Source organism: Scyliorhinus torazame, chromosome 3 (genome assembly GCF_047496885.1).
Source record: "Scyliorhinus torazame isolate Kashiwa2021f chromosome 3, sScyTor2.1, whole genome shotgun sequence".
In the NCBI taxonomy this organism is placed as follows: Eukaryota; Metazoa; Chordata; class Chondrichthyes; order Carcharhiniformes; family Scyliorhinidae; genus Scyliorhinus; species Scyliorhinus torazame.
In genome coordinates this window covers 153,244,443-153,258,328 of record NC_092709.1, presented here as the reverse complement: position 1 = coordinate 153,258,328, position 13,886 = coordinate 153,244,443, and the positions used below count along the sequence as shown (strand labels likewise).

At 38.1% G+C, this 13,886-nt stretch overlaps 1 protein-coding gene across 4 annotated transcripts in view; it reads right to left on the bottom strand.

Moving 5' to 3' along the window:
• The window catches only part of cpeb2 (cytoplasmic polyadenylation element binding protein 2), a 168,359-nt gene that overhangs the window by 124,356 nt on the left and 30,117 nt on the right, over positions 1 to 13,886 (bottom strand). For all 4 annotated transcript variants that reach the window (XM_072496400.1, XM_072496399.1, XM_072496398.1 and 1 more), the window contains exon 3: positions 1,407 to 1,497. In XM_072496400.1, coding sequence (XP_072352501.1) covers positions 1,407 to 1,497 — 91 coding nt within the window. The remainder of the gene's footprint in view (positions 1 to 1,406; positions 1,498 to 13,886) is intronic.

Genomic DNA, 13,886 nt, shown 5'->3' with positions numbered 1-13,886 from the left:
TCTACCATTTCTAATGATAATTTCTCCTGTCTCTACCTCCAAGGGACCAACATTTACTTTAGCTAATCTTCTCATTTAATATACCTGTAAAAGCTCTTGCAATCGTTTTTTATATTCCTGGGCAGTTTATTCTCATTTTCTATTTTTCCCCTATGTATCAACTTTTTGATTGCCCTTTATTGGATTCTGAAATAGTTCCAATCATCAGGCTTACTATTGTCCTTGACAACATTATAAACCTCTTCTTTTAATCCAAGACTATTTTTAATTTCCTGACAAAGTCATGGATGGATTTTGCTGAGTTTTTTTCCAATGGAATGTATTTTGATTGAACATGTTGAATTGTTTCTTTAAATGTTTCCCACCATTTATTAACCACCTTTAGCCTATGTATCCAATTAATCTTAGCCAGCTCTCCCCTCATATCTATGTAATTGGCTTTGTTTAAATTTAAGGTGGTTTGGGACTGGAGCACGTCGCTTCAAACTTGGAATTCAATTGTGCTATGATCATCTTTTCCCAGCGAATCCTTTACAATGAGATTACCAATTTAGCTCTGCCTCACTGCACAATACTAGATCTAAAATTGCTTCATCCCTAGTTAGTTACACATGTGTTGTTCCAAGAAATTGTCATGAAAGCATTCTACAAACTTTGTCTAGACCAGCTTTTGCCAATCTGAACAGTCCAGTCAATAAGAAGATTGAAGTACCCCACAATTATTGTGTTGCCTTTGCTACAAGCTCCAATTATTTCTTGTTTTACAGCATACTGCTTTTAGGATCCAAGAACCTACTCCCACCAGTGTTTTCTAACCCTTTTTATTCCTACTTTCCACCAATACTGATTCTATTTCCTGATTTTCTGAGCTAAGATCCTTTTGAGGGGATGCTAGGTAAGGACATATGGGAGCGTGGGATGAATTAACATGGGAGGAGGTGCACGTGGAACATAAACACTTCGACTTGTTGGGCTGAATGGTCTCATTCCATGCTGCAAGATTTCATGTAATTCTACTTGTAATCATTAGGTTAATTTTTACCTCTTTGCTTACCCTGTGATCTGTTTGGTCTTGATATTTGTTCTTTGTACCAAAGAATAAAGGCCTTTTCCACATTCATTAATTTATGTACATTCTTTTAGAGCATTAATTGGTCCTATTTTTCTTCTAGTCATTAAATCACCCTTCAGCTGCTTTTGACAGCGAACGGTTGTCTTTCTGTACTTTTGTACATGTGCAACTTTTTTAGTTTAAGATGTGAAGAGGCTCACATGGAACATAAACGAATATCAGATCTAAATTAGTATGACTGCTAAAAAAACTGTTGAATCATTTGTTACAAGGATGAATGAATAGCTCGTAAAAACGTTATGTCTATTTCATTACTTGTACGAGTAATACTAACCTTTCAGTGGATCGTGTTCAGCTCTCATTATGTCAATAAGTGAGTTTTCAAGTGAATGCATGTTCAGAGAATCATAAAGACGAGTGCGATCCTATAAAGAGAAAAATACACTCAGTAATGTAAACTAATCCTACATTGTTTTAAATCCTGATTAACAATGCAAGATTACAATACAAAAGATACTTCTGTTACTACACTAACAAACATTTCATTAATAGTATGATTACTGCAGTCTAGTCATACTGTTACCAATTCAGTCTAAACTACAAGATAAAACCTTTTAACGTACATATATGATCTGGGAATTAAATTATTTAATTGACTTATATTTGGCCTTTATTTAAAAAAAAAGTGATTTCAATCTTTAAGACTAATACAAGGTACATCGTGGGTGCCAATGAAATACAAGGATAGGCTCAGCAAGCCAAAGTGTCAGACCTCAAGTGTGCGCAGATTTGATGAATTGGATCATTTTAATAATCCAGTTAAATGCTGGGTATTAGCAATCCTAGCAAGACCTAATGCTTGGTAGTGAATGAGGAAAGTGGCCGACTGTGGCAGTTCTGATGGGGGGGAACCACTGGAGCTACCATGGTTTCTGTCTGCTGCAAAAAAAAAAATCATAAGATCCTTGACTTGATGTCCCAAGAAAGGGACTCAACTGCAGGGACTCAAACTGCCCCTCTCCATTGCAATGATTGGAGCGGTACATTCGAGACCCGAAAGCTTTACTGGCACTGTTCCATATGATCATTCAGAGGGGGGGGGGTCAGGAATGCATTCTCCCAGATTTTATTTGCACAGATATATGGGAAATAGGGCTAAAATAATTGGGGTCGGGGGGAGGGAAGTGAATTATAACATTGTTAACATGTTCCTTTTGAATGCGTTCATAATGTCATTACACAATGACCAGAACAATTCTTCTCCCATTGATCTTAAACCTGAAAGAATTCTACCTATGCGATAAATTAGTTATAAATGAAGGTCAAGATTTCAGAAAATATTCTGTTCTGACCATTAAATTGCATTTTGACTATATTAAGTCAGCCAGTTGATAGCAGAAAAAATATTAAAATATTCAATTTCCAAGGATAAAAGTGGCAACATTTGAATATTGGAGGTGTGAATATTGGAGAGGTGAAAAACAGGGATGTACAAAAGACCAGAATTAAGAGTAGAGTGATCTTGGGGGCACTCTTTGGGGGAAGTTGGAAAAGAAGCCAATGTCGGTCAGTGGGCACAGAGATGATGGGTCGCAGAATTTGACCCGAGTTAGGATGTGTTCCATTGGATTGGAAAATAGCAAATGTAATTTCTTTATTGAAAAAGAGGGGGATGATAGATGCCATAATTAAAGAGGTTAAATAGCGGAGACAGTGGGCCAGTGGCATTGTCACTGGACTGGTAATCCAGAGATCCAGGGCAACATCTGGGGACCCAGGTTCAAATCCCACCACTGCAGGCGGTGAAATTTGAATCCAATAAAAGAAATCTGGAATTAAAAGCCTAATGATGACCATGAAACCATTGTCAATTGTCGTAAAAACCCATCTGGTTCACTAATGTTAGAGAAGGAAATCTGCCGTCCTTACCTGATCTGACCTACATGTGACTCCCGATCCACAACAATGTGACTCTCAAATGACCTCCGAAATGGAGGGCAGTTAGGGATGGACGATAAATGCAGGACCGGCTAGCAACATCCCGTAAATGAATTTTTAAAAGTGAGCCACCATGACAGTTACAAGTCATAATTTTTATTCTTGCAACTCATACTGTCTGCTGAATGTGAATTATATTGATAAGAGTCATAGGCCCATCGGGCCAGCTGGTCCATGCCGCCTAGTTTCTATCACTAAGCTAGTCCCACTTGCCTGCATTTGGCCCATATCCCTTTAAGAATTGCTTGGTAATCAGCATAATAAAGAAATGAATCTGTCAATATTCTCATCAAGTTGTTTTCAGCTTCTAAATCTGAACTTCCGATACACTTAAGAACAGATGTCATTCAGTTAATACCATAAACTAACTCTGGAGAATTGAGCCTGCAAATATTGGCAAGTTATGCTAATTTTAAGGCAACTGGTAGTTTACTGGGCATTCATGTGCTTAGTGAGGGAAGGAACTAATCCGTTAAACCAGTTGCAAATTACATTTAATCCAACAGGTATAGCGGGAGCAGGAACAATATATGGCAACTGCTTCTACTCACTATAAAATTTGATGTACTCTTTGCTCCATTCTGTATAAGGCAGGGAAGATCTCAGTAAGGATATCCCAAAGGATTTCTTCTTGGACTTTTGGTTACTGTACCATTAAATCTTTAGCTATTATATTCGCAGTGTTATTCAACAAACCTTATGAAAGGTCTGACTGCACTGTGTATTTTGAATAAGGAGGCCTCGAAAACAAACACCTTGTTCTCGAGCCGATGAATGTTAGGGATTACATAATCACATGCAGGAGCATTTATTGAAACAATTCTCCATGGCATTAACTGAATAACATCTATCCTTAAGCATAAACTATTTTTTTTAAATCACCATTGGAAGTTCATATTTAGCACCTGAAAACAACCTTCAACTGTGTCTTATCAGTGTAGTGGGGACAGAAGTGTTAAATAATTCAAACCATACACACAAACAGCTGATGTATTCAACTCATATTAAGCAGACAGGAAGGACAAGTCAAGGTGACAAGCAAAGAGAAAAACAATCCTGTTAGTGCTTTATAATGTTGGATGGAAGCACATAGCAGATTTCAATCAGGTTTATTTGATGCTTTGGTTTTCTAATCCGCAAGATGCTTCACAGCCAAACAACAAACCTGGACTTCTCTGCATAATTTACTACCAAAAGCTCAATGTAATAAACTTCGATAAAGTTGGCATTAAAGGCATTAAAATGGAGAGAGATGGAATTGTTAAATCTATTTCTTCCATTATTTAAATATAGCAAACACAATATGGCAAATAATGTAATAAAATGCTATCCAAGACATCTGGAATTGTGGAAAGAAATACAACATTTTGCCCTGGTTTGGGCAAAATCGTTATTACCTTTACTCAACCAAATTCATACCACAATAAATCTGCCATGAACTTCAAGTTGCAACAAGCTTCGTAGAATGCAGGCTTCACTCCATCTGCTAAATAAATTACAGGTACAACAGCACTGTCTCCAACTCTACTTGCTCCGGTGCAGATTGAAACACATTTACCTTTCAACATCTGTGGCGAATGATTTGGGACAAAAACGACCAAAATCTTTAGTGCCTTACATCATATTACACTGGGAATTGGAATGCCTCCTGCCTGACTGCGCAATGGAGAGCATTCCCAAATTGCAATTATCCCAAAATGATCTGGCACAAATCTTAGCTATTGGTGAAACAATTTTGGCACTGTGATGGAGGTTGGTCACCTGCAAGTGCTTACAACTGCAGTAGTACAAGGCAAGTGCAGAAAATTTTGAAACAAAAGTAATGAAACATGAAACATTTCTTCAGACTTCAAAAACGGACTTCAGAAAATCCTATTTTTTCCTCTTCCACATTGCACTGTGAATGGGATATTGACAAACTTGAAGACAATAGAAGAGCAAGAATAGGCCCATAACTCAAATTAAGATATAGATAATTTAAAAAGTTAATGTTAAAATGTATTAATACAACTGTTGTTGAATATGTTGAATAAATTAACGATAGCTACTATCTTGTAATCGCAAAAGCTCCCACTTGACTAAATTACAGCTTTTAAGTTTGAGTGAACAGTTGTGATGGTTCCTTATCTTTCCTATATATTTTAAGTCAGTAGCTACGGCTGTTAGCTTTGTGTACTCTTATTAATAAAATTAATTGACATTGCATCGAGTTGTGTATGAAAATCTATTTACAAAAAAGAGCGAGTATATATCCATATATTTATCAAGGTATGCGGTCTTACACATTACTCAACATAATGTATTTGGCCGTATGTGTTATAAAACTACCCCAAGCATGCTTTTTGAATGAAATTTTGGCTTAGAAAAGGATCCACTACAACAATAACATGCATTTCTACAGCACCATTAAATTAGTAAAACATCCCAAGGTGCCTTAAACTAAATCTAGTCACCTGTTCACAAATAAACCCACTGCTCTTTTTCATCGGTGTGAGGAAGGATGATCACCTGTACTAATCACAGAGCATCTTAACTGCAATACTCCAAACAGGGCAACGTGGAAGTGCTCATAAGTAAACTTCTTAGGATTAGGAGTTGGAAGAGCTGTCCACTATTACTGTATATTCTTTAGAAACCCGTATTTTATAAAATGATCTAGTTGATATGCAACAGTTTGCATTACAACTGTGACATTCAGTTTGAATGGATCAAACTCTAAACATTACGATTCCAGTCCGGAAGTTGCATTTGAACCATAATCGGTGACACTGCCTTTAATAATATCAGGTTCAATATTCGTTTAATGGCTAGTGTAGCAACACAATGGAAATGCTTAAGGAAACAAAAACTGATTTCCAACAGCACTCAAGCCATTTTGTAAATTAAACTCATTTTAAGGCACTCAAGTTTGGTTAATATTACCATCCTAACTCATTAGCTGAAACTATATATTGTTCATTTCTTCTACATTGAAAATTCTAATTTGCGATTTTAAATATGTCTATATATTTTGGTATAAGTTAGCAAGTTACAACTACATAAGATATTCCCGAGGACCCGGGTTCGATCCCGGCCCCGGGTCACTGTCCATGTGGAGTTTGCACATTCTCCCCGTGTCTATGTGGGTCTCACCCCCACAACCCAAAAGTATGTGCAGGGTAGGTGGATTGCCCCTTAATTGGAAAAAAAGGAATTGGGTACTCTTAAATTTATTTCAAAAAGATATTCCACCAGTCATAATATAATGATTAACAAAATCCAACATACCAGTGAAGTGCCAGCTCACAGTGGGAACCTGTGCTAAATCACAAAGCCAAATGAAACAAGCCAACACATTTATGCTGTGCAACACTTTTTCCCCCTCGTTCCATGGGTCACTTTGAACAGGCAATTGAATTTAGAGATATTACAAAAAACTAACCTAAAGTTTTATCCCATTCCACTGAAGCATGTCACTTTTCAAGTTGATCAACGTCTTGAATAAGTACTCTCGGAAACTAAATTAAGTATTCAATGTGCAACAGGTTGGTTGTATCAGCATATAGAATAAAAGGTTCAAAGAACATATCCTCCATATGGCAAGTTATAGACAAAGGTGGTACATATATAGGTCATGGTAATTTGCCTTTCTTTTACCCCAGCTTTTAATTTCTCATTTACCCCCGTTTTAAATCAAAATTTTTAAAAACAAAACTCCAGCAGTCGATTACTTTAACCAACGGTAAGTATTCAAAGTGGCCCTATGCACCAAAAGTTTTAGTTAGTGACGACAACAGACATCTATTACACTGTATTCCATAGCGAAGCCAAAATACTCAAAGCAAGTCATGAAAATTACTGCATAATTTTAGAAAAGTCTGGCATTTCTGAAGTTCTAGCTGACAAAGGACTCGGCAGCTAAACATATTGTGGTATTTGTAAAGGTGGAGGAAGAGAATCTGTGTGAGAGAGCTCGCAGAGAGTCACCACTCTCTGGCACCAACTTGAGATGCTGTTGTACGGAGTGAAATAGGAAAGGAATATTGGTGCTGCAAGACTGCAGTCTGAGCAGCTCCAACTTTTTACATTTCGTCATCTGGAGCAACTCCCATCCAAACATCCTTCATGAGTTTCTGCAAAACCTGCATGTGCATCTTCCGTAAGCTCTTCATTCTTTGTTTCTCAGTCCTGAACCACATAGTTTACAGTATGCTGAGCCTTTGTTGTCGTGGTCCCAGCACTGCTGGCCAAAGCCTTGACCACAGCTGCTTTTAGAGCTTTTTCAGCAGCTGCTACTTTCTGTTCCTTTAGGTTTTTGGTTGGGCCTGTTTTGGACTCTGACATGTGATTCACCTCGGCCCAGTTTAGCTTGATTCTCTCCAGCCAGGTTCTCCTCATTAGGTCTGGATAGTTGCCTTTTACGACGTCCAGGGACATGTCTGCAGCCTGTCCGTTTAGTTGCACATTTACATCGAGGTGGCACTTTAACAAACCACTTAACTAACCACTTCTCCAATATATATTTTGACTATTATCTTTGAAAGTTTTAAGACAATATGTCATAGTTTCACGATAAAAAGTTTCTGGGACCAATGAAATGACTGCGGCAGTGTCTGGAGCAACTCCCATCCAAACATCCTTCATGAGTTTCTGCAAAACCTGCATGTGTATCTTCCGTTAACTCTTCATTCTTTGTTTCTCAGTCCTGAACCACATTTTTTACAGTATGCTGAGCCTTTGTCATCTTGGTCTGGTCAGAGGAGCTGGTTTAGCACAGGGCTAAAGAGCTGGCTTTTAAAGCAGACCAAGGCAGGCCAGCAGCACGGTTCAATTCCCGTACCAGCCTCCCCAAACAGACGTCGGAATGTGGCGACTTGGGGCTTTTCACAATAACTTCATTTGAAGCCTACTTGTGACAATAAGCAATTTTCATTTCATCTCCATTTTCCCTGGTTATCTGTCCAGTAAACGAGTGACCCAAAAATGGTTTGTAGCGTCTGCAATGGCCAGTACGTTCAACGGCAGATCAACATCTGACTGTGACGCTGGTCCCTTTTCACACCCTTTTTGTATCGTGTAGATTCTCTTCCCTCTATTCAGTTTTTTACTTGATGTATTTGGTCCTTGCTTTTTGTATTTCTCATTTAAGACTAGTTGTTTCTTCCTCCAACAAGCATGTTTGATGTGCCCCTTTTTACCACAATTCTTGCATTTTGCATCTTTTACTCCAGCAATCAGTTGCTGTCTTCCAAGTTTAAGCTGTGTCGGTGTTCGTGTTTCAGCCAATGCCTCGTGGAATTTAGTGCTCAAACTTAATTTTTGCGCTTCCTTAGCTGCTAGTTCCATAAAGATCATGACTTCTAAAGCCTTCTTTAGGACTAAGTTGATTTTGATTTACAGCCTTTTCCAGAGACCTCCGATTCTTGGCTCACATACTAGCCTTTCTCTAATGGCATTGTTCAAGACATTTCTTAATTCACAGTATTCAGCTAATTTCTTCAAAATAGCTACGAATTGTGTGATTGTTTCCCATTGTGATGGTTACGTTTATGGGACCGAAACCTCTCGGTAATGACCAAAGGTTTAGATGAGAAGTGGCCTTCATCATAGATTGTTGAGCCTGTTTTTTCTGGTTGCACCAGACTTTGCAGGAGGTTGAAAGATTTCCACCCCCATTCGTGCTCAGGAAGGTCAGGACTAATACGATGTCTGCCGCAACTTTGTTCGCCTGGACAAAATATTCAAATCTTTTAGTGTATGATCTCCAGTGCTCACTGCTTTTATCATACAGTCCCATGGTGATAGAAACTCCCACCATTTCACTATGGGGAGGCTTGCATAAGCACTAACGCACCACAAAGTTGAGCACTACCTCGCTTCTTTTTTAAATAAGGTAACCCTCAACTCTGCCTGCTCCTTTCAGAGTTTTGCAAAGCAAGTTGCAAAACTCCCCTAGCTCTCAATAAATTGCTGCAGAGTATTTGCTAGTTTATTTGCTACTCAGAGTAGGGGGAGCACTGTTCCCAGGCGGAGCACGTGGCAAGCATCTTTATGTGTTCTTTTCACCAAAATCTTTGTTTAAATTTCAGTTCCTTCAATGTTTGCTGCTATTATCCTGTTGCCAACTTTGGTGAAGCGATGTTTTTATCTTCTTATTCCCTTTTAAATGGCTGCAGCATGGATCGACGATTTTTCTTACTCCACCGGATTTCAGCAGTTCTTTAGCGGGTGTTGCAGCACGGATCAACCACCTCATCTCCAGGTTCTTTGTGATAGACTTGCAGACCACGAAGGAACAAATAAACAAGAGCTTTACTGTAAAGGTGTTTACTCAGCAGGCAGTAAAAACAGACCGACTTTTAGGCCGCCCTTCTGCCGATGACGTGATGCACTGATGACGAGATTGGACTCTTAAAGTGACCTTGTTCTAACCAGGAACAAACATGAATGCACAACGCATAGGAGTACTGTATTAGGAGAAATTGGAGAAAACATCCCACAGTGTTTTGTTAATATATGAAAAATGATATACTTGAAAGCTGTAGGAGATAGGATGTAACAAGTATGATCCAACAGATTTACCAAGCAAAATCCAAAAAGCTGTAAGTGCCTTTAGCTTTAGCCCAATGCTTTAAAGATGGATTTGGAATGCTTACCCATAGCATTTCAAGCAGGATGCAGTTTAGGATGTCTTCAAATATATAGGTGAAAAGGAAAAGTTTACAGGGCTGGGGGAGAAATGGCACTAATCCAATAAGCACTTTCAGTACAGGCATGATGACCCAAAATGGCATCCTTCTGGCTGGATGATGCAGTAAAATTTTACTGTGAGCTCAAAATATACAAACATGATGGGTTAACCTACTTATTCAGGTAAGTATACAAGGCAAGAGGGGGAGATAAAGTCAATGACCACGTTAATAACAAATAGGTTAAGATAATCAGTTTTAACTGAACAACATAAATTCCAACAGCTAACAGAAAATGTCTGGGGATGAAATTCCACTTGCTAATTACTTTGGACTCATGCTGACTTTTTTTTGCAACAATTTGATCAACAGGAAAAATTTCAACCCTTCCCTTGAATGCAACAGAAACAAACCCGAATCAGTTTATCAGAAATATAAAAACAAAAAAAACACTACATTGGTACTGTTGGTTAAAGTCGAGTGATGAATTTATTCTTTATATTAATTTATAATAAATTTTTAATCATTCCACAAAAAGTAATGAGTATCAGTATCTTGTTGTTAGTGCGGCTGATGTATATAGTAAACATACTGGAAACTCATCTATAATGAATGAAAAGACTTCTGTACTAAAGAGAACCATATATGGCCATTTACAGACACCACCCTAGAATGGCTGATTGCCAGGAAGATTCATTGCAACTTAAAACAGGCATTAAAAAAACAATTTAACCAACAGGGAAGAACTGGCCATTTTTAACACTATCATGGAGCTTATAACATAATTATGTAAATATTTTCAGCTGTTAAGAGTAACTGGATCAGTTAAGTTACATGCACATTCTAACTTTTAATGGATCAGAAAAATTTAGAGATAGAACAGGTCCTATATTCCTTACTATATTTTGGCTATAGATCAACTAAGTTCAACAGACTAGCTTAAAATACAACACCTTTTTACAGTAATCAGGTTAAAGCATTCCTATCTTGTGCCAATAATTCCAAATTATGTAATCTTTGACAAATATTTTGTAACGCATACACATAATGGGAATCAAAGTACAATTGAATCTTGTTAAATTGGACACTCATGTGTAAACGAAAATCTTATTTTGATCATCCCAAATAACACTTCAAGCACTGATTTTTCTTTCTCAGGATAGATGGCACACACAATTTCCTCATCTACCAAGACCACCTGCTGCTTAATATGCAAGAAAAATGTTTGCCCCCTGGTCTCAACTAACATTGCTCTCATGGCAATTAGACCAAGCAAATAAATTCTGGGGATGACTTTACCTCAGATTTTCCCCTTGTGGAATGCTTGACTTTTTCTCAGTACCTTCTTATACTGAGATGGTAAAAAAAAAACAAGGAGCAAAAATAAAAATACAACATTCTGGAAAAACACAGCTGGTTAAGCAGCATTGGTGAAGAGAATGTAGAGGAATAAAACAGAGACACTGCATGTTGATACTTTGGCGTGCTGCATTGCAGAGCTTTTCCAAGACAATTGCCCTTTCACAGAGGTATTTTCTATAAATAAATTAGTGAAATTAAAAAATACAATTAGAAAGATGCAGAAAATTTAAACTCTTCAAGATGTTGAGGTAGTGCAGTCTAGAACACTTAAAGGAATAAAACATTTAAGAGAATAAAATCTCCATGTACATATATTTTGCAATGATAGATGTCCCTGTTAATTGCATAAATTAATGTGTGTTAAGGCCTTTGTACCAATCTATTTGTCAAGCGCTTTTTATATTTCTGGATAGGTTTGAAAATTTCCCAGTAATGACTCCAGTGATGCTTCAGAGTTTTTCTTTCCCACCTCATCAGGTTTTGGGGCTCAAATACTTTTGGCAATCAGTCGAACGAGCATTTTTGTTGAGATGTGAAAAACACCTCATCAATGCAGCCTATTAGTAATATTAAAGCTATATGATGCTTGCAATTTACCAATGTTTTAGTCACAAACAGATCATTTGGCAGCAAACTACAGCAGAATTCTGTTTCTGTGGATAATGATAGCCACCCTTCCAAAGATAGTTCTTTCCCTTGTTGATAAGTGAATGAATTACAATATTGAATGGGCCAAATGTTCCCCAGTTTGGTGGATCACAACCTCTTTCTTGAAAAAAATATTATTCGGCTGCACAGTAATATGCCTATTGTAATGAAGCAAATTACAATTATCCTTCATTGTCCTTAACAATTGAGTGACCATTTTTACAGTACTGGATACTGGAATTGCAATCTATTTTGCATTCCATTTTTAGCTCTCGCCAAACTTTGGTAGCAGAATCATTATTCATTTAAATGTTTTCCTTTGAATATAGTAATGCTGTGCAAGAATTAAGCAAAGAAACAACCAAGCCCAACAAAGAATTTTTAACATTACACTTTGGAACATCAAGTCAATTCTGACAGTTGCAGAAAGTTTTATAAGTAAATGCACAATATGGTTCACATTGCAAATAGTCAGCAAGTTTTGAAACGTAAACTTGGAAACTGACTGCTCTGACTTAATGAAATGAAAGTCAACAACTTACTAATATAGCACCTTCAATTAGAAAAATGTCCAAAGTCCTTTCACAGGCTAAATAAAAAAATTGAGTCAAAGGAGGACATATTAGGTGGACAACTCTGGTTAAAGAAGTAGGCTTTCAGGAGAGTGCAAGTGGAAGAGAGAGAGGAGTTTCGTGTGGGAATTCCAGATAACGGCCACAGCACAAGATACGGGTGTACTGATGCAGATGTTACAGCACAATACTGGTGCCAATCCCTCATCTGACTACAGATGACACTGAAGACAAAGGAGCCCATCAAACAAGACTTAAGCTTGGCAGGCAAGAATGTAATTAACATTCTGCAATCTAACTACTCAGATCCTGTGAGCTAATCGCCACACTTTACAACAATTCTCAGTTCTATATTACAGTATGACTGCAAGTGCAGTCACTCACTGTACCGAATGTTACTAGCTCTTGTAGCACATTTCATACACAGCTTAGAACATTTGTTTTATATATATATATATATATATATATCATGCCTCTTAGAAGTTTATAAATTGAAGCAAATCACTCAATAAAATTAACATTATGATCTAAATGTTAGTTAATTCTACACATATCCAAGTCCAAGGGATGCACACTTGAAAGAATATGGGTATGGTGGACAACTGGTTTAGCCATACCAGTTAGGTCCATTTGGTTTCTGCCGATGCCGTTCCCTCCACAAGCTAACTGGCCAAACTTCCTCTAAAATTCTACCTTGCCATAGCCCTGAACTAGCATCTCTGTAGCTTCACTCCTATTGCCCCATATGCTTTGTTCAAGCTCATCTTGTCCAGGAGACCTGCCTCTGGCTCCCTCAACCCGATTCCCACTAAACTGCTGACCACCTAACTTCTCCTCCATGTTAGCTGATATTGTTTACAGTACTCCCTCCCCTCTGGTTCTGTCCCACTCGCCTTCAGGTCTGCATCATCAACCCTCTTACACAAAAAAAATGTAACCCCACCATCTTTGCAAACTACTGCCTCATTGTTCTATCAAAGTCATATATGATATCCCTATGTGACATGTGACAAAGGTAAAATATCCCTGCTCATCCTTCTCAACATGCCTGAAACCTTAGAGATGGATGATCAAGCCATCCCTCTCCAAAGCCTCATCTCACTCAGCTGGGTGAGACAGATCACCTGTTTTCATTCTCATCTACTTAATCGTAGCCAGAGAATCGCCATCAACAGCTTCTTTCCCACTCCTGCACTGTTTGCCTCTAGCATTTCCCAAGGATCTATCCTTGGTACCCATTTCTCATCGACATCATCTGAAAGCATGTCAGTTTTCATAAGTGCACTGATGACAGCCAGTTTTACCTTACCAGTTTTCTTAATCACTCCATTGTCACGGAACAGTCGGATTGCTTGGCTGACATCCATTATGGGATGAAAATACATTTTCTCCAATTAAATATCAGGAAGACCAAAGCCATCATCTTTGGCCCCTGTAGCAAACACCACTCCCTAGTGCAAGGGTACCCAGGTGGCATTGCCAAAAGTCAGGACCAAGGGCCATGTTCATGAGGGGGTAGGGAGGGGGTGATTGGTAGGCGTCCTGAAAGGTGAGGGCATGTAAGGG